This window comes from Pelobates fuscus, chromosome 7, assembly GCF_036172605.1.
Source record: "Pelobates fuscus isolate aPelFus1 chromosome 7, aPelFus1.pri, whole genome shotgun sequence".
Classification (NCBI taxonomy): domain Eukaryota; kingdom Metazoa; phylum Chordata; class Amphibia; order Anura; family Pelobatidae; genus Pelobates; species Pelobates fuscus.
Window position 1 is genome coordinate 183910386 of NC_086323.1, and position 22079 is coordinate 183932464.

Genomic DNA, 22079 nt, shown 5'->3' on the forward strand with positions numbered 1-22079 from the left:
ATGGAACACAGCGTGCGACGAATCCAGGAAGGAAGGGAACACACTGATCGTTCCATTCCTCCCTCATACAACACGTGACAGCCGGCGTTGCGTCACCAGGAGCATGCGTATTGAAAAGCGACAGCGGCTCCTTTACAAAATGGCTGCCGCTATGGATGTGGATGCACCGAGTGGAACAAACAATAGTGTCGGAAAGAAGCGTTTCGAGGTCAAGAAGGTATAAGTCTGATTCAGAGCACAGTCTGTCCGTGACGAGCATATAGTTGTAATGAGTATATTCTGATTCTCTCCCCCCCCCCCCCCCCCCCCCCCAGCACCTAGACCAGCGGTGGGGAACCTTCGGCTCTCCAAATGTTTGGACTACACCTCCCATGATGCTTTGCCAGCATTATGTGTGTAAGAGCATTATGGGGGATGTAGTCCACAACATCTGGAGAGCTGAAGGTTGCCTATCCCTGACCTAGACCTCAGTGTTTCAACATCTCTGAGTTTAATTAAAAATGAGTCGATTTCTAAATGTTTAGGACAGCTGTGATGCGACCAGTGGGCTGCTCCTATTTACTAACCCTTGCAGGTGAGAGATCAGTCTGTAATTCTTGAAAGGTGACATTTGTACAGAGCCCTGTTACAACACCATGTTACATTTCCTTACCACTAATAGATTCAAAAGACCAACACTTGGTTTAAAAAAAATCTCTCTCTCTCTCTCTCTCTCTCTCTCTCTCTCTCTCTCTCTCTCTCTCTCTCTCTCTCTCTCTCTCTCTCTCTCTCTCTCTCTCTCTCTCTCTCTCTCTCTCTCTCTCTCTCTCTCTCTCTCTCTCTCTCTCTCTCTCTCTCTCTCCTCTCTCTCTCTCTCTCTCTCTCTCTCTCTCTCTCCACACACACCAACAATAAGTGATAATAAACAGACAAAACATAGCAATCAACAGTAAAGTTTTACCAGAAATTCCACAAGCCTAATAGGGCAGAAACACTAATGCATAATACTTATTGTTGTAATATATGTGTTTGACCCCATTAAAGGGACACTATAGTCACCTGAACAACTACAGCTTAATGTATTTGTTCAGGTGAGATCTATAGCTCCCTGCAGGCAATCTAATGTAAACACTGTATTTTCAGAGAAAATACAGTGTTTACATTGATTGATAGGAATACCTCCAGTGGCCGTCACTCAGATGGCCATTAGAGGGACTTCCTATCATGCAAGGCCCTGTACACGTCAGACGTTTGAAGGTGTGCGCGCACCTTCTCTCTCCAGCCTGTCAGAGAGGAGAGGGGGCGGGCAAAGACTGCGAGCTGTCAGTCAGTCAGCTCAGCTCGCGGCCGCGCGCATGCGTGGTAGTGCGCTCAGGACTTCAGAGAGCGGCATTGTCACGAGCGTGGGCTATAGGCCCAGCCGAGACAGTGGGGAGAGCGTGGAAGTGACAGGGTTAATGACACCAGACCCCTGGTTACCTGTTGCTAGTCCCAGCAACCACTCAATTAACCCCTGCAATCCCTTCTACACTAACCCCCTAGTACACACTTTACTGCCACCACCAAGACTTTTAAACCCGGGCGTCTTAGGTTACCCCACACACAGGAGAATTATAGAATCACAGTTCTACTTTTACTAATCAAACTATTATAATTAACCCTTTTTGGTAACGTGTTTACCTGAGCTCTCTGGGGAGGGGAGCTCGTAGAAAACAGAGACACAAGCTGATTAATTAAACATTTAATCTGACAAAAAAGATTCACAGTGCTGAGTACAAAATACAGAAATAAATGACATACAGATAACAAATTGCAAAACAGTACATAAAATAAAATAGGAGAAAACACAAGAAATTCCTTACATATATTTACCCTATATAGAATTCTTGTGGGAGTCTTAGATGGTATTGATCTCCTAGAAGTTACTGACAAAAAGAAAAATGAATACTGACTCTGGATAGTCCAGCACCCTCATTATATATCTAAAACTAGTTATTTCTCAGTGGGCAGACCCCTGGGGGAATCAGAGGGGGTTGGTCTGGCAGTCTATTGCACACATCAAACAAGAACTCATGCTTTTGGCATGACACCTCCCCCTTAAGATGGTGGACAGAAAAATTCAGCCACAGGCTGATTTATCTGTCAACCATTAACCCCCTAGTTGCCGAGACAGGCCATCTGCATTCCCATGCAAGCTGCCCTTTTTGTGCTGGGCAGTGAAATTATACTGGAGGATAAGGCTCCAACGGAGCAGTTTATCACTGTTACCTGACACCTGCAGCAGGTTGTGATCAGTCCATACCACTGCTACATCCTCAACAAACATGCCTGATTTGCCTGTTTCAATTTCCCATCGATCTCTGGTAACATCCCTTAAACCACACCCATTGCGCTCATGTAGTAGTTGTAAGGGGAAGAAACCAATGGATTTATGCAGCACTCCCCGGTAAGCACACAAAAAAGCAGAAAGAGAACACTCCCAGGATAGATGTGCTGTATCAACACCCATCATCTCTTTAATTTTGGGGTCTTTCTGCTGGGCTTGTTGCACTATCAGACTCTGAATCTTTGGTTCACAATCAGAAAGTTGCTTAGGTGTATGCGTGAGTTGTGATAAACTGACAAAGTCCCTGGTTCCTCTAACAGTATGTTTCCCTGCAGCCATCCTTCCTGGACCCACAGGCTGAGTCTGTCCGTGCCCCTCACTTTCACTCCAGGTCATCACACATACAGAACTTTGGAAACTGGCTAAGCCAGGCGCAGAGTAAAGCTCACACACCCTCTGCCCTCCCTTATAGCCTTGCTGTCCCTTCACAGTTTCACCCAGCGCATCACATACATCTGCTTCAGGCACATATTGGCACATATATTCATTCAGCCCCCTCTCGCTGGAAGGCTTTTCCCATACATTTTCACAGGACACATTTGACCCCCCTTGATCAGATACAGAATTTTGCACACACTCGCATAATTTTTTCTCCAAGGCAGGCCATCCTCTCACAATCTCACATAGCCCCTCAGACTCTCCTGCTTTAGCCCTGACCCACTGCTGACTTGGTACCACTGCGACTAGTGGTACACATCCCTTGCTCTTACCTTCCTCCTCTCCCTTACTCTCTGACATCCCAGCCTCACAGTGTTTTGATACAGGCACATCACTACTCACCCCTATCTCACATTTGGTAGACATCACTGGTTCAGTTACAGGTAGATATTTATCCACACCCTGCTCTCCCTCCCAGCAATCACAGTTCACAAGGTCTCCCAAAGTTTCACACAATACCTTAGGTGGAGCAGTCAGCCCTTCTGGCTCACAAACAGTGTCCTGTGGAGCATAGTGACAGAGCATCCTGCCCAAATCATTCCCCAACAGAACATTAACAGGGATATCCTCCGAAATCCCCACTTCCCGCAAACCTTTGCCTGCACCCCAATCAAGGTACACACATGCCAGGGGCACAGCGGGGCGCACCCCCCCAATTCCTTTGATGGACATGGTTCTTCCAGGGATTATGTCCTCCGTATTCACCACTTCAGGGCGCACCAGGGTGAATGAAGCTCCAGAATCTCTCAGTCCCATGGTCACTCGGTCCCCCACAATTACACTCTGCAGGTTATCGTCTTGTTTCCCCACGGACCCACCCACAAGCAAAACTGATGGTGCCCCTCCACGGGCTGGTGAGGGTATATTCCTAGTGGGGCAAGTCCTGCTCAGATGACCAATCTGGTTGCATCGAAAACAACGGCGGGCATCTGACTCACTTGACATAGCCCCGGCTACGCTGGCAGTCGGCGGTGAAGTTCTCACTGCAGATCTTACAGGTGGTGATTGAACTGTAGCTTCTCTCCAGGTCGAAGTAGCAGCTGACACCAGCCCACGCCTGGATGTGGGTGCATGGATGTCGGCATAGTCATCTGCCAGTTCTGCAGCAGCCCTAGCATTTTTTGGCTTTCTTTCCAAAATCCACTCTCGTACATTAGGGCTCCGGGTCTGCAAGAACTGCTCCAGGACCATTAAGTCATTAAGGGCTTCATAGGTGGTAGCTTGTACTCCTGTTACCCATTGCCGGAACGTGGTTTCTAATTGTGCCACATATAGAATGCAGCTGGATGATGGGCATTGCTGCATACTCCTAAACTTTTTCCTGTAAGACTCAGGAGTAAGGTTAAAAGTTTTTTGCAATGCAGATTTGATTGCCTCATAGTTGTTATCAGTCTCTGGGGGAAGGGACACAAACACATCCAAGGCTTTCCCTTTCAATTGTGGAGTTAAATATCTGCCCCACTGGTCTGAGGGTAGTTGATGCTGCCTGCATACTTTCTCAAAACTTTTTAAAAATACATCCAAATCTGTCCCTTCTTCGAGGGAAGGAAAATCATCCTTACGGAGCCTACGTGTGCTGGACTCTGATGCATTGCTGTTCAGTGAGGACTGAAGGGTAAATTGCAGTTTAGCAAGTTCCAGCTCATGTCTCCTTTGCGCCTCCCTTTCGGCTAGCCTCTCTGCAGATTCCCTTTCTGCAGCCTGCCTTTCGGCTAGCCTCTCTGCAGATTCCCTTTCTGCAGCCTGCCGTTGCGCCTCCCTTTCGGCTAGCCTCTCTGCAGATTCCCTTTCTGCAGCCTGCCGTTGCGCCTCCCTTTCGGCTAGCCTCTCTGCAGATTCCCTTTCTGCAGCCTGCTGTTGGATCATCACATGCAGGGCCTCCTGAAGATTTGCAGCCATCAGTTGCCGAAATAAATCCAGTTGAGCAAATGTCCTTAATGTTTTGAGGAGTACAACCACCAGGCATTTCAGTAAGCAACACTCCTGCAGTAGTAGGGAGCTCAGTAACCCTTTCAGTGTCCGTCTCTGGCTGCAAAACATGGCTGTCCGCCTCCACAAGGTCAGCAATAAGTTGTGCCTTATTTTTTCCAAAAGTTGGCCTCTTTCGAGTGTTTGCGATAGGCCTCCATATTCACAAATAGGATAGAGAAAGAAAAACAAAAGATTGGAGGGGGGAACTGTTTTGCACTTTGTATGTATTTTAAATCAGCACTGAGCTTGGTCTTTGGAAATTACACAAAAACAAGTATGCAATTTATTTTAGTGCTAAGACCCCCTTTACAGGTAAAATCTAGCAAGCATTAAAATCTCTATATATATGTCCCACCAGCTGCCGCCAGTTTGTCACGAGCGTGGGCTATAGGCCCAGCCGAGACAGTGGGGAGAGCGTGGAAGTGACAGGGTTAATGACACCAGACCCCTGGTTACCTGTTGCTAGTCCCAGCAACCACTCAATTAACCCCTGCAATCCCTTCTACACTAACCCCCTAGTACACACTTTACTGCCACCACCAAGACTTTTAAACCCGGGCGTCTTAGGTTACCCCACACACAGGAGAATTATAGAATCACAGTTCTACTTTTACTAATCAAACTATTATAATTAACCCTTTTTGGTAACGTGTTTACCTGAGCTCTCTGGGGAGGGGAGCTCGTAGAAAACAGAGACACAAGCTGATTAATTAAACATTTAATCTGACAAAAAAGATTCACAGTGCTGAGTACAAAATACAGAAATAAATGACATACAGATAACAAATTGCAAAACAGTACATAAAATAAAATAGGAGAAAACACAAGAAATTCCTTACATATATTTACCCTATATAGAATTCTTGTGGGAGTCTTAGATGGTATTGATCTCCTAGAAGTTACTGACAAAAAGAAAAATGAATACTGACTCTGGATAGTCCAGCACCCTCATTATATATCTAAAACTAGTTATTTCTCAGTGGGCAGCCCCTGGGGGAGTCAGAGGGGGTTGGTCTGGCAGTCTATTGCCCACTCTATGAAATTCCTTGTGTCCAGCTCTGGTGATGGCTATCTAGATGTTTTATGGTCTAGGCCTGGGGCAAGATCAAAGACCACAATAAATGCCATCCCAAGGTTTACAAAAAAAAACAACTCTTAACATATATAAACACACATCAAACAAGAACTCATGCTTTTGGCATGACAGGCATGAATGCGCATGCGCACAAGGGAGCAATGACGCTTCCAAATGGAAGCGTCTGATTGCTCCCTGCTCGCGCCCGCGCTGATTTTATTTTATTTGATTTCCAGCCAGTAGGGGGACTAACTGTCATTACAGCAGCCAGCTAACCCGGCCATGTGATTGTGAGGTCCTCGCAAGGACCTCACTCTCACATGGCAGGGGGGGGCCGGAGGAGGCAGGATCCGCTGCGGGGGACACCCTGGGATCGCCAGCGACCGGGTAAGTAACAAAAAATGTGAGGGCGTACTATTACGCCCTGCTGTGTTTAGAGCCGCTTAGAATAGGGCGTAATAGTATGCCCTCCGGTTTTAAGGGGTTAAACCAAGTGTTGGTTTATTAAACCACGATAGATTTTCTTTTGGTTTCTGGTGTGCATTCTCTTTTGAATCTATTATTGTTTTATTTTGGTATTTGAGGGGATACCAGTGATGAATAGCACCCAGGTGTATATTAATGGTATTGATAAATAGTTTCTCCATACTTTGTTCGTTACATTTACTTATTACTAAACTATTTGGGCTGTCATGGGTGATGGTACTTTTAGCTGTATGGTATTTAGCTGTATGGTGTCATCGATCAAGATTTTTCTAGCTGTTCTCTTCACATTTGTTGTTTGGCAAAACGCGTACATCATTTTTTTTTTTTTTTTTAAAGAATCTGTAAGTAATTAAAAATAATGGCTAATCATTATTTTGTTATGCTAGAATCAAGGAAGTGGGCCGCAGTAGGCAAGAACTGACACCTCTCCTAGCATCTTAACTCCTTAAAGGGACACTCTATTATTATTTATATAGTGCCATCAGATTCCATAGCGCTGTACAATATATATAGTCACCGGAACAACTACTGTGCTGTCAGGAATACACACTTTGAATTTGTGACATAGAAACAGTGTGTCAGCAGAAAAGAACCATTTGGCTAATCTAGTCTGCCAAAATTTCTAAATACTCATTCGTCCCTGGTCTTATCTTATAGTTATGATAGCCTTATGCCTATCCCATGCATGCCTAAACCTCTCCACTGTGTTAACCTCTACCACTTCAGCTGGAAGGCTATTCTATGCATCCACTACCCTCTCAGTAAAGTAATACTTCCTGATATTATTTTCAAACCTTTGCCCCTCTAATTTTAGACTATGCCCTCTTGTTTTTCTTGTTATTGTCGCTTTTCTTCTCTAAATATATAGTCTATTTTTATTTCAATGTTTCTATCATATCCTCCTCTCGTCTTTCCTCCAAGCTATACATGTTAAGACAGGGAAAAAGAGTAAGCACTAAATAACAAATGGGGCAGCAACCCTATATGGGAATCCCTCAAAGACCCTTAAAATACAACAAGAGAAAGAAAATAAGATAAGGGCTGCGCCAGAGAGACTTTATATCAGCCCTTCTCTTATTTTCTTTATTATTATATTTATAGAGCGCCGTCAAATTCCGCAGCGCTTTACAATGGTTTATACATGGTTTATACATGTTAAGATCGTCTAACCTTTCCTGGTAAGTTTCATCTTGTAATCCATGAACTAGTTTAGTAGACCACCTCTGAACTTTCTCTAAAGATACGGTCTCCAGTATCAATGTTCTGTACAATGGCATGAGTACTTCCCTCTTTCTACTGCTAATACCTCTCCCTGTACAACCAAGCATTCTGCTAGCATTTCCTGCTGCTCTATTACATGGTCTGCCTACCTTTTTAAGTCCATCTGAAATTACTACCCCTAAATCTCTATGTGCAAGCCTAACAGTACTTTAAAGGAACACTTTAGTGTTTGTGTGTGTGTGTGTGTGTCCATCTCCAGCCAAGTGTGTGTTTATTTAGAATAGTGACAATTTCTGCAATTGTGGGAAAAAGATGACACCATCTTCACATATAAAGCACGTAAGCAAGCTGAAATGATTTAAGCATTTGAAGTGACCCTTAAAGTGCAGAAGACTGTGTGCTTGCTATATCCATATACCCCACTGGCAAGGGAAAACGTGGCTCTGGCAACTAGACATTCACCCCTGCTGAGGATTGAAGTAGCTTGTAGCTTGTAACTTCTAAGTATAAACCACAAAAATTATATCCGTTCATAAGGAAACAAATCCCACTGAAAAATCAATATAAATTTATAGATACAATCATAAATAAGGTATTTATAAGTGCTGGTTACCAGAGCAGTAATAAAGGTCCTTAAAACAAGTTTAAGATAAAAAATTTTTTTTTAATTTTTTAAGGGCTCATAACTGATTTAAGCTCGGCATTGCATGAATTAACTTATTGGCAGAGCTTCGCTCAGCTAAAGAAACCTCTGTCTCTCCAGCATTAGTAGTTGAGGCAGATAGCAAGCCCCAGCTAAGAAGTCAATTGTTTACAATTAGATCGAAGCTAGCTATGGTGCTTGGAGAGTTTCTTCAACTCCTAATAGGACTGCCATTGTCGGCGTTACACCCTCTTTTTTTTTTTTTTTTTGTAATTATTTGTGAAGAAAATTTTTTACTGACCTATTTTTCTTTGCAGTGGAATGCTGTAGCACTTTGGGCATGGGACATTGTGGTGGATAATTGTGCGATCTGCAGAAACCATATCATGGACTTATGTAAGTGACTGTATTATTATTCCTGCTGTATATTGACAACCTGATTTGTAGCAGAACATGTATTATACCTTTTAAACTATACATTTCAGGTGTAGATAATGCAAAATTTGCACAAACCCCAATTGCCAGAAATTCTCACATGCCCACAACAAACTTGCAGGCACCTTCACAATGTACACAAACGGCAAATACAAACGTTTTCAAAACTGATGAGTTAGAAAAAAACTTTAATTTGTTTGCTGTTTCTTTTAAATGCACACTTGAGCATGCAACTAGAAAAGCTTATTCAAAAACTTCCAGTGTCAGTTTAAATACAAACATTTTATGACCCTTAACTCCAAATGAGAATAAGAATGTTATTCACACTTAATACTTTTAAATTGAATTTCTCTGGATACAGACCCAAGCTGAAAGGTGGTCCAGAAAAATATTTTATTTATTTTTTTTTTTCTGGACCACCTGTCCGCTTTGGGCTGTATCCAGAGAAAGAAAACGGATTTAGTTTATAATTTAATGCTTTGAGTTGGCCTGATTGGTCAGGCAAAACATGTAAACGGCAAAGTCACAATACACTTCATCCTGCCAGCACGCAAGTCTGAGACCTTAGCAGAGGTCCAAGAAACCATCAGAAGGTATGCCTCTGCCTTCTTGTGGTGATCCCAGTAGTAACTGTATCTGGCTAGCTTTGTGATTGGCTAGTCATTCGATTTTTGGGGTATTTCAAACAGCCTACTTTCTGTGTCTATCAACTCTCACCAAGTGCACTGTTATGAAGGTTTTACATAATGTTACTAACCTATGTAATTCAATTTGAAATGCTGTTTTCTTCATGTTATTACTAGACTGATCATGCTGCTAAGATTGGTTTGAATATGCTTCTTTTCAATGGTTTTGTTTTTTGGTTTCCCCCTTGGCAGGTATAGAATGTCAAGCTAACCAGGCTTCAGCTACATCAGAAGAATGCACTGTCGCTTGGGGTGTTTGTAATGTAAGTTGCACTCGTTGAGGTATCCATTTAAAATGTGTTTGTTACTGTTAACTTTTGTTATTTTGTGCCTCTTTGATGTATCAAGAAATTATGGGTACCCTATTCCATGTGACATTTTGTCATCTTATAGTGTTGCATTGCCAATGCCAGGTCAAACGTGCTAATCTCTCACCAATATATTTTCTGAACATATATTCTAAATGCTACACAAATATTGGCGGCTCGTTTTGCCCCAATACTGCCTATATTGATTGCACTTAATTGCTTGACATTTGTCAAGGGGCACCAGTCAGCTGACACAAGTACACAAATGATTAATGGTTTTTGAACATGTAGAGAGGGATGCGGTTGTGTGTCTCCTCCTGTCCTCGGATGTGGCAAAGACATTTGAATGCTATTTGAGATGCTTGCTTCTCTTCTTTGATTTCCTTGATATCCATGTTGGGGTAGTCATTTTTTTTTTTTTCCTTTTTTTTTTGTAATATTCAAATCCTAGTTTTTGTATTTTGCATCCAGGTTGAACCCCTCCAAAATTCCAATGTTGTGTTTTTTCTTTTTATCATAATTTTTTTTTTTTACAGCAAGTAGTAGTTTACCATCTATTTAAATACATTAACTAATGCTCTTTTTACAGCATGCATTCCACTTTCATTGTATTTCTCGCTGGTTGAAGACTCGGCAGGTCTGCCCACTGGATAATCGAGAATGGGAATTTCAGAAGTATGTATCATTTTATTTATACGTCTTTTAGAGCATCCTGAAATATTCAAACACCACTCTCTTCTGAGCAATGTATAGCATGAATTCTTGCATACAGACAACTTCTTTCCTTAGAATAATTTGGAGAAAAATCACTAGTCTCATTCGGATAACAAATCTGTACCTCTCTTCTTAAAATTAAATTGATGCGGATATTCTATTGAGGAAACGTTTCTATTTAAAAAATTTTTTTTTTTTTTTTATTTGGGCAATAGGGTAACATGAATTGGTTTACATGTCTCCTTAGCCAGAACTGATTTAAACTTCTCAAACCATGGCTGCATTAACTAATAAGTTTGTTTCGCTCACTCACGATAGAAAGGAGTAGAAAGGAAACTTGGAATAAATGGGACAAGCCGTTCCTTAAAGGGATACTGTAGCGCCAGTAATACAAAGCTGTCTGCCTCCCCCTTCCCTTGTGTACAGAGACCACTTCCATGAGCTGAAGTAATCTGGGTGCCTATAGTGTTCCTTTTTAAACGAGAATTTTGGGCACCATAACAAGTTTATCCCAGTTAAATTGTTATGGTACCAGCAGGTGTTGTGTGTTATCTTACCACTCTGCTCCCTGGTGTCTGGCTATGTTCAAGGATTTGATGCTTTCAGCCTGTCACTAGCGTCAACTCACAAAGCTTTGTGAGAAAGGTACTGCTTTTCTAGTAAATCCATAGAACAGTGGAGATACTGAAATACGTAAAAGGTACATCTATACATCCACTTTGGTTAGTAGGTAAAAAATTGTATTTGATGGCTTATAGTGATATAGATTATTTTAAAATAAACAAATATGTTTAAATGTCTATCTGTTCCTGTCCAAATCTGAGATGATTAAATTGCGTATACGCAGAAGTAAATTCACACTGACACACGGAGTTCAGGTTAAAAGCACTTCGAGAAAATTTAATGGCATCTGGTTAAAAGCGGGCTCGCAGACCCTTATAAGAGCAATATTACATCATCATTGAATATCAAGATAACAACAAATAAACATCATTAATTGGTTAGGTGTTAAGTGGCTATGTCAATGTCCACCCATCAATATTATTAATTGGCTCTAGTACTAAGTGGCTGGCTAAGTGTCCTCCCACCGGGAGGTGGCAACATCTTGGACACGGGTGTGGACAGTTGGCTCAGGCGCCATCTTACTCAGCACGAGGCTTTACTCGATGGGAGGGGGGCTTGAGGCGTCATTTTGGGTAGTTAGTGATGTCAGACTCGGGGTCAGGTTCAGGGTCTTTTTATGAAAGAACATTTCATTAGAGCAGTTTTCTCATGGCCTAGCTATAGTATACTTTGTTTCATATTACAGGAACTTGGTAATTCCGGTGTTAGTCACGTCCTAGAAAATACATTCTCTATCTAATATTCTAAATACTGTTAGGAAAATCTGTCATGTAATGAAGTTAAATGGAGTTAGTACAAAAATTTAATAAAGGTTTTTAATAATTCTACATCAGTAGCAAGATGAAGAGGAAATATGGCAAGTGAGATGTATGATCAGAATGTGTTATGTGTCAGCATAGTCCTGTATTTTACACAGAATAAATAATTCAAAGTAAAAGGTACACTCTGGTCCTGGTCTCTGCCATTGCTGTTTTCATTGTTTGTCCTCTCATTTTTATGGCCTGTCTTTGTTACATTGATTTCTGTTCAATTATAGCTGAATGTATAATTTTTAAAGCTTTCATTTTTAAATTTTATAACCCTTCAAACTTAGCCATGCCTCCCTTTTTTCCAGAAGGCTCTTGAATGACCTGCTCACAAAATACATGCTGAGCTCAGCTACTGTCTAAGTAGAGGGAGGGGGGGGGGGGGGGGGGAGAGTATTATTCCTCAACACTGCAGGCTACATGACTTGCATACATGTTGGGTATGTTCTGTCTACCATATTTTCTTAAAGGGCAACATATGGAAAGTGCTGCATTGTATGTAGAAGTCAAAAGCTTCAGGGAGTAAATCGGCTGATATATTTGGAATCTTCCAGCATATCAATTTTGCATACTCCCTTTATATCTTTATTTTTACTCCCTTTATATCTACATAGAGCCACCCCTCACACCTGTCTCCATCACATAAATCAACCTCCTTGAGTTTCTTTAGACTAGAAAATAAATAGAGTTGTTAAAACAAATTTCTTTATTTTATAAATTCAACTTTTCATAACAGATTTTATGTTTATTTTATGTTTGTTTATTTATTTTTGTTTGTTTATTTTTTTTTTCATTTTGGGAAACCAGCAAGAATTGAGTTGCAGGGCTTAAAATTTGTAGTGCCATGCTACTAGTCAGGCCTTAGAAGTTACTCACCACTGCAAGCCATAGTGTACCCTTGAGGGGTGAATTTCTATTCATGAAGGCTACATTTTCACTCGCAGTCCTATATGAAAAAGAATGTCCTATTTTGTTGCAGCAGAAATGTATGTTATGAGAACTAAGAATGCTCTTTAATTTTTCTCCTTAGGTATGGCCATTAGCAGTTCTATTTTGACCATATGCATTGTGAGTGCAATCTACCCCGTGAAGCAGGACTAACCGTTTCAGCATGCTTCCTCGATGGTTTTGCTGTTTTCAGTTTATAGATGTTTTGAATTATGTTTATCTGCTACTATATGCACTGTCGAAATAAACAGTTTATTAAAATGTTTGTTTTGACTATGTTTTAATATATCCATTATTTATTTTTACCTGCAATTGTACAGATAAGTCAAAGATTTATCCTAAATAAAAATCTATCATTTCATCTGAACAAAAAACTTTTTGCATATCTTAAAGAAAAATCCAATTACTCACTGATAATCTTAATGTTTCTAGATGGGGACAAGACTAAAGTCCACTCTTGTGGATTTAACCAACCAGGTCTTACAACACCATGGGTATTCGAAACATTCAATATTGATTGCAATGCTTACACAGGTCGGATTATAGAAATCATGTCATACTCATGCTCTCCCATCACGCTAATCCTCCCACCCCTCTTTTAAACTCTCTCCTTTTCAGTTGCCAAAGCTAATTATCCTCCTACACAGTCTTTGCCATAAGCACAATGCACAAATTCACACCACAAGCAGCCCCCCATACACCCTGGTTATTGCAAGCTTCTACTCTCATAACGCTTCCACACTCTGATGCATATGAACTAGAATTCTGTCTGAATCACCATATGGAAGTGTAACCGAGGAACTAACTAGCTTGATGAAAGAGCATGTTTGGTTGCTTAGGGTTTCAGTGTTCCATTCCTGTTGCCAAAAATAGGGTATGGTGTGGCAATATAAATTAAGTAGCTAGCTTGCCATGATTAACTAGTGTCTTAATGGAAAATTATCCATAGTTTAATACTGTAAAACTTAATATTTATTTTAATTTTATTGGAAAATCTCTAAAGTCCTTGGAGTGCGGTCATTTCTGCTATGTCTATATATCTATATATTCTAGCAAACAAATCAACAATAAATATATAAAGGAAACCTATTCCCAGGGCAGCTGCCTAACATGTTTGCTGTGTGGCACATCACCGCAAACAAGCTACAATTTCTGGGGAAATTGTGTGAAGTGTTCTTGCCTCCACCAGTAGTCTACAACTGGAGTGGGCGGAGTAACTGTTATTATTTATTTATATAGCACATTTAATTGCAATGTTGTTGCACAGTTACATTAAACCATACATTTATAAAAACATTAGCAGGTGTAGAAAAGGCTTTGTCTATGACATCACTTGCTGCTGCAGCCTGGCACAGGTCAGAGTATTTTGGCGGTTGCCATCTTCAAACGGTCGTAGTTTAAAAACTATAAATCCTACATCGAAGAGCTTTATATTGTGAGAATCACAAGACCCAGACCTACATTTTGATGTATAGTATTTCTCTGAGATATTAACAATGAAGGCACAGTCGCAGTTTAGAAATTGCCCTTCAAATGTGAGCTTTGCAGAGTGGAGTTTCAATGAATGTCAATGGACGGCGTGAGTTGCAAACAAATGGTCATAGTGCGAAAACAATCAGGACTATGGCTTAGCCGTGGACATTTTTAGTGGCAGCAGGGATAGCTGAACGTTTTGATATAAGATTTGTGTAGGTGGGCTTGAAAATGAGGGAGTAGTGGCAGTTTAGAAATCATGTCCTGATTTTTCAGCTTTTGCCAGCTCCCACTCTAGCTTTGCCATTCATTCCTATGGGACAAATTTTGCCACAAGATCGACGATATTCCGTGAACCATTCGGCGAAATGTTCTACAAAGTAATAGCAATCCGATCGGGAACAATCTGCACGTTTTGGTAAATTTTCGGCTATGTAGTATAAAAACTGTGGGAGGAGTTAGGGTGGCAAATTTGGCTATAATAAAAATAAGAATAATAATAATAACTAGAAAAGCTACAATTTCTGGGGAAATTGTGAAGTGTTCTTGCCTCCACCAGTAGTATACAACTGGAGTGGGCGGAGTAACTGTTATTTATTTATATAGCACATTTAATTGCAACGTTATTGCCCAAAGTGCTTCACAGTTACATTAAAACATACAGTTATAAAAACATTAGCAGGTGCAAATGGCCCTGTCTATGACATCACTTGCTGCTGCAGCCTTGCACAGGTCAGAGTATTTTTGCGGTTGCCATCTTCAAACGGTCGTATTTTAAAAACTATAAATCCTACAGTGAAGAGCTTTATATTGTGAGAATCACAAGACCCAGACCTACATTTTGATGTATAGTATGTCTCTGAGATATTAACAAGGAAGGCACAGTCGCAGTTTAGAAATTGCCCTTCAAATGTGAGCTTTGCAGAGTGGCGTTTCAATGAATGTCAATGGACTGCGTGAGTTGCAAACAAATGGTCATAGTGCGAAAACAATCAGGACTATGGCTTAGCCGTGGACATTTTTAGTGGCAGCAGGGATAGCTGGACGTTTTGATATAAGATTTGTGTAGGTGGGCTTGAAAATGAGGGAGTAGTGGCAGTTTAGAAATCATGTCCTGATTTTTCAGCTTTTGCCAGCTCCCACTCTAGCTTTGCCATTCATTCCTATGGGACAAATTTTGCCACAAGATCGACGATATTCCGTGAACCATTCGGCGAAATGTTCTACAAAGTAATAGCAATCCGATCGGGAACAATCTGCACGTTTTGGTATATTTTTGTCTATGTAGTGTAAAAACTGTGGGAGGAGTTAGGGTGGCAAATTTGGCTATAATAATAATAATAATAATAACTAGAAAAGCTACAATTTCTGGGGAAATTGTGTGAAGTGTTCTTGCCTCCATCAGTAGTCTACAACTAGAGTGGGCGGAGTAACTGTTAGTATTTATTTATATAGCACATTTAATTGCAATGTTGTTGCCCAAAGTGCTTCACAGTTACATTAAAACATACAGTTATAAAAAATTAGCAGGTGTAAAAGGCTTTGTCTATGACATCACTTGCTGCTGCAGCCTTGCACAGGTCAGAGTATTTTGGCGGTTGCCATCTTCAAACGGTCGTATTTTAAAAACTATAATTCCTACAGTGAAGAGCTTTATATTGTGAGAATCACAAGACCCAGACCTACATTTTGATGTATAGTATGTCTCTGAGATATTAACAATGAAGGCACAGTCGCAGTTTAGAAATTGCCCTTCAAATGTGAGCTTTGCAGAGTGGAGTTTCAATGAATGTCAATGGAAGGCGTGAGTTGCAAACAAATGGTTATATTGTGAAAACTATCAGGATTATGGCTTAGCTGTGGACATTTCTAGTGGCAGCAGGGATAGCTGAACGTTTTGATATAAGATTTGTGTAGGTGGGCCTGAAAATGAGGGAGTGGTGGCAGTTTAGAAATCATGTCCTGATTTTTCAGCTTTTGCCAGCTCCCACTCTAGCTTTGCCATTCATTCCTATGGGACAAATTTCGCCACAAGAACGACGATATTCCGTGAACCATTCGGCGAAACGTTCCACAAAGTAATAGCAATCCGATCGGGAACAATCTGCATGTTTTGGTATATTTTTGTCTATGTAGTGTAAAAACTGTGGGAGGAGTTAGGGTGGCAAATTTGGCTATAATAAGAATAATAAGAACTAGAAAAGCTACAATTTCTGGGGAAATTGTGAAGTGTTCTTGCCTCCACCAGTAGTATACAACTGGAGTGGGCGGAGTAACTGTTATTATTTATTTATATAGCACATTTAATTGCAACGTTGTTGCACAGTTACATTAAAACATACAGTTATAAAAACATTAGCAGGTGCAAATGGCCCTGTCTATGACATCACTTGCTGCTGCAGCCTTGCACAGGTCAGAGTATTTTTGCGGTTGCCATCTTCAAACGGTCGTATTTTAAAAACTATAAATCCTACAGTGAAGAGTTTTATATTGTGAGAATCACAAGACCCAGACCTACATTTTGATGTATAGTATGTCTCTGAGATATTAACAAGGAAGGCACAGTCGCAGTTTAGAAATTGCCCTTCAAATGTGAGCTTTGCAGAGTGGCGTTTCAATGAATGTCAATGGACTGCGTGAGTTGCAAACAAATGGTCATATTGCGAAAACAATCAGTACTATGGCTTAGCCGTGGACATTTTTAGTGGCAGCAGGGATAGCTGAACGTTTTGATATAAGATTTGTGTAGGTGGGCTTGAAAATGAGGGAGTAGTGGCAGTTTAGAAATCATGTTCTGATTTTTCAGCTTTTGCCAGCTCCCACTCTAGCTTTGCCATTCATTCCTATGGGACAAATTTCGCCACAAGAATGACGATATTCCAAGAACCATTCAGCGAAACGTTCCACAAAGTAATAGCAACGCGATCGGGAACAATCTGCACGTTTTGGTAAATTTTTGTCTATGTAGTGTAAAAACTGTGGGAGGAGTTAGGGTGGCAAATTTGGCTATAATAAGAATAATAATAACTAGAAAAGCTACAATTTCTGGGGAAATTGTGTGAAGTGTTCTTGCCTCCATCAGTAGTCTACAACTAGAGTGGGCGGAGTAACTGTTAGTATTTATTTATATAGCACATTTAATTGCAATGTTGTTGCCCAAAGTGCTTCACAGTTACATTAAAACATACAGTTATAAAAAAATTAGCAGGTGTAAAAGGCTTTGTCTATGACATCACTTGCTGCTGCAGCCTTGCACAGGTCAGAGTATTTTGGCGGTTGCCATCTTCAAACGGTCGTATTTTAAAAACTATAATTCCTACAGTGAAGAGCTTTATATTGTGAGAATCACAAGACCCAGACCTACATTTTGATGTATAGTATGTCTCTGAGATATTAACAATGAAGGCACAGTCGCAGTTTAGAAATTGCCCTTCAAATGTGAGCTTTGCAGAGTGGAGTTTCAATGAATGTCAATGGAAGGCGTGAGTTGCAAACAAATGGTCATATTGTGAAAACTATCAGGACTATGGCTTAGCCGTGGACATTTCTAGTGGCAGCAGGGATAGCTGAACGTTTTGATATAAGATTTGTGTAGGTGGGCCTGAAAATGAGGGAGTGGTGGCAGTTTAGAAATCATGTCCTGATTTTTCAGCTTTTGCCAGCTCCCACTCTAGCTTTGCCATTCATTCCTATGGGACAAATTTCGCCACAAGAACGACGATATTCCGTGAACCATTCGGCAAAACGTTCCACAAAGTAATAGCAATCCGATCGGGAACAATCTGCACGTTTTGGTATATTTTTGTCTATGTAGTGTAAAAACTGTGGGAGGAGTTAGGGTGGCAAATTTGGCTATAATAAGAATAATAAGAATAACTAGAAAAGCTACAATTTCTGGGGAAATTGTGTGAAGTGTTCTTGCCTCCATCAGTAGTCTACAACTAGAGTGGGCGGAGTAACTGTTAGTATTTATTTATATAGCACATTTAATTGCAATGTTGTTGCCCAAAGTGCTTCACAGTTACATTAAAACATACAGTTATAAAAAAATTAGCAGGTGTAAAAGGCTTTGTCTATGACATCACTTGCTGCTGCAGCCTTGCACAGGTCAGAGTATTTTGGCGGTTGCCATCTTCAAACGGTCGTATTTTAAAAACTATAATTCCTACAGTGAAGAGCTTTATATTGTGAGAATCACAAGACCCAGACCTACATTTTGATGTATAGTATGTCTCTGAGATATTAACAGTGAAGGCACAGTCGCAGTTTAGAAATTGCCCTTCAAATGTGAGCTTTGCAGAGTGGAGTTTCAATGAATGTCAATGGAAGGCGTGAGTTGCAAACAAATGGTCATATTGTGAAAACTATAAGGACTATGGCTTAGCCGTGGACATTTCTAGTGGCAGCAGGGATAGCTGAACGTTTTGATATAAGATTTGTGTAGGTGGGCCTGAAAATGAGGGAGTGGTGGCAGTTTAGAAATCATGTCCTGATTTTTCAGCTTTTGCCAGCTCCCACTCTAGCTTTGCCATTCATTCCTATGGGACAAATTTCGCCACAAGAACGACGATATTCCGTGAACCATTCGGCGAAACGTTCCACAAAGTAATAGCAATCCGATCGGGAACAATCTGCACGTTTTGGTATATTTTTGTCTATGTAGTGTAAAAACTGTGGGAGGAGTTAGGGTGGCAAATTTGGCTATAATAAGAATAATAAGAATAATAATAATAATATATATGTGAGATAACATTAAGTGGTCTTGCTATGCAAGAACACTTAATAATAATAATATATATGTGAGATAACATTAAGTGGTCTTGCTATGCAAGAACACTTAACTAGAAAAGCTACAATTTCTGGGGAAATTGTGTGAAGTGTTCTTGCCTCCATCAGTAGTCTACAACTAGAGTGGGCGGAGTAACTGTTAGTATTTATTTATATAGCACATTTAATTGCAATGTTGTTGCCCAAAGTGCTTCACAGTTACATTAAAACATACAGTTATAAAAAATTAGCAGGTGTAAATGGCTTTGTCTATGACATCACTTGCTGCTGCAGCCTTGCACAGGTCAGAGTATTTTGGCGGTTGCCATCTTCAAACGGTCGTATTTTAAAAACTATAATTCCTACAGTGAAGAGCTTTATATTGTGAGAATCACAAGACCCAGACCTACATTTTGATGTACAGTATGTCTCTGAGATATTAACAATGAAGGCACAGTCGCAGTTTAGAAATTGCCCTTCAAATGTGAGCTTTGCAGAGTGGAGTTTCAATGAATGTCAATGGAAGGCGTGAGTTGCAAACAAATGGTCATATTGTGAAAACTATAAGGACTATGGCTTAGCCGTGGACATTTCTAGTGGCAGCAGGGATAGCTGAACGTTTTGATATAAGATTTGTGTAGGTGGGCCTGAAAATGAGGGAGTGGTGGCAGTTTAGAAATCATGTCCTGATTTTTCAGCTTTTGCCAGCTCCCACTCTAGCTTTGCCATTCATTCCTATGGGACAAATTTCGCCACAAGAACGACGATATTCCGAGAACCATTCGTTGAAACGTTCCACAAAGTAATAGCAATCCGATCGGGAACAATCTGCACGTTTTGGTATATTTTTGTCTATGTAGTGTAAAAACTGTGGGAGGAGTTAGGGTGGCAAATTTGGCTATAATAAGAATAATAAGAATAATAATAATAATATATATGTGAGATAACATTAAGTGGTCTTGCTATGCAAGAACACTTAATAACTAGAAAAGCTACAATTTCTGGGGAAATTGTGTGAAGTGTTCTTGCCTCCATCAGTAGTCTACAACTGGAGTGGGCGGAGTAACTGTTATTATTTATTTATATAGCACATTTAATTGCAATGTTGTTGCCCAAAGTGCTTCACAGTTACATTAAAACATACATTTATAAAAACATTAGCAGGCCCTGTCTATGACATCACTTGCTGCTGCAGCCTTGCACAGGCCAGAGTTTTTTCGCGGTTGCCATCTTCAAACGGTTGTTTTTTAAAAACTATAAATTCTACAGCGAAGAGCTTTATATTGTGAGAATCACAAGACCCAGACCTACATTTTGATGCATAGTATGTCTCTGAGATATTAATAATGAAGGCACAGTCGCAGTTTAGAAATTGCCCTTCAAATGTGAGCTTTGCAGAGTGGAGTTTCAATAAATGTCAATGGACGGCGTGAGTTGCAAACAAATGGTCATATCTTGAAAACTATAAGGACTATGGCTTAGTCGTGGGTATTTTTAGTGGCAGCAGGGATAGCTGAACGTTTTGATATAAGATTTGTATAGGTGGGCCTGAAAATGAGGGAGTGGTGGCAGTTTAGAAATCATGTCCTGATTTTTCAGCTTTTGCCAGCTCCCACTCTAGCTTTGCCATTCATTCCTATGGGACAAATTTCGCCACAAGAATGACGATATTCCAAGAACCATTCAGCGAAACGTTCCACAAAGTAATAGCAACGCGATCGGGAACAATCTGCACGTTTTGGTAAATTTTGGTCTATGTAGTGTAAAAACTGTGGGAGGAGTTAGGGTGGCAAATTTGGCTATAATAAGAATAATAAGAATAATAATAATAATATATATGTGAGATAACATTAAGTGGTCTTGCTATGCAAGAACACTTAATAACTAGAAAAGCTACAATTTCTGGGGAAATTGTGAAGTGTTCTTGCCTCCACCAGTAGTATACAACTGGAGTGGGCGGAGTAACTGTTTTTATTTATTTATATAGCACATTTAATTGCAACGTTGTTGCCCAAAGTGCTTCACAGTAACATTAAAACATACAGTTATAAAAACATTAGCAGGTGCAAATGGCCCTGTCTATGACATCACTTGCTGCTGCAGCCTTGCACAGGTCAGAGTATTTTTGCAGTTGCCATCTTCAAACGGTCGTATTTTAAAAACTATAAATCCTACAGTGAAGAGCTTTATATTGTGAGAATCACAAGACCCAGACCTACATTTTGATGTATAGTATGTCTCTGAGATATTAACAATGAAGGCACAGTCGCAGTTTAGAAATTGCCCTTCAAATGTGAGCTTTGCAGAGTGGAGTTTCAATGAATGTCAATGGACTGCGTGAGTTGCAAACAAATGGTCATATTGTGAAAACTATCAGGACTATGGCTTAGCCGTGGACATTTTTAGTGGCAGCAGGGATAGCTGAACGTTTTGATATAAGATTTGTGTAGGTGGGCCTGAAAATGAGGGAGTGGTGGCAGTTTAGAAATCACATCCTGATTTTTCAGCTTTTGCCAGCTCCCACTCTAGCTTTGCCATTCATTCCTATGGGACAAATTTCGCCACAAGAACGACGATATTCCGTGAACCATTCGGCGAAACGTTCCACAAAGTAATAGCAATCCGATCGGGAACAATCTGCACCTTTTGGTATATTTTTGTCTATGTAGTGTAAAAACTGTGGGAGGAGTTAGGGTGGCAAATTTGGCTATAATAAGAATAATAATAATAATATATATGTGAGATAACATTAAGTGGTCTTGCTATGCAAGAACACTTAATAATAATATATATGTGAGATAACATTAAGTGGTCTTGCTATGCAAGAACACTTAATAATATATATGTGAGATAACATTAAGTGGTCTTGCTATGCAAGAACACTTAATAATAATAATAATAATATATATGTGAGATAACATTAAGTGGTCTTGCTATGCAAGAACACTTAATAATATATATGTGAGATAACATTAAGTGGTCTTGCTATGCAAGAACACTTAATAATAATAATAATAATATATATGTGAGATAACATTAAGTGGTCTTGCTATGCAAGAACACTTAATAATAATAATAATAATATATATGTGAGATAACATTAAGTGGTCTTGCTATGC

The 22079-nt window shown here is 40.2% G+C and overlaps 1 protein-coding gene across 1 annotated transcript; it reads left to right on the plus strand.

Annotated features, from left to right (window-relative positions):
* The first annotated feature begins 96 nt into the window (after positions 1 to 96).
* On the plus strand, positions 97 to 12985 carry RBX1 (ring-box 1). The gene is made up of 5 exons (XM_063427592.1): positions 97 to 217; positions 8517 to 8595; positions 9513 to 9583; positions 10218 to 10303; positions 12803 to 12985. Exons 1-5 carry the CDS (start codon positions 104 to 106, stop codon positions 12813 to 12815), a joined length of 363 nt encoding a protein of 120 aa, XP_063283662.1. The 5' UTR covers positions 97 to 103; the 3' UTR covers positions 12816 to 12985.
* Positions 12986 to 22079: the final 9094 nt, after the last annotated feature.

Bases quoted from the DNA above. Each gene is read 5' to 3' on its own strand.
- RBX1 (XM_063427592.1), top strand. From the start codon at position 104: ATGCGTATTGAAAAGCGACAGCGGCTCCTTTACAAAATGGCTGCCGCT. The intron at 218-8,516 runs GTATAAGTCTGA...TTTTCTTTGCAG, and splicing joins AGCGTTTCGAGGTCAAGAAG to TGGAATGCTGTAGCACTTTG. The intron at 8,596-9,512 runs GTAAGTGACTGT...CCCCCTTGGCAG, and splicing joins AAACCATATCATGGACTTAT to GTATAGAATGTCAAGCTAAC.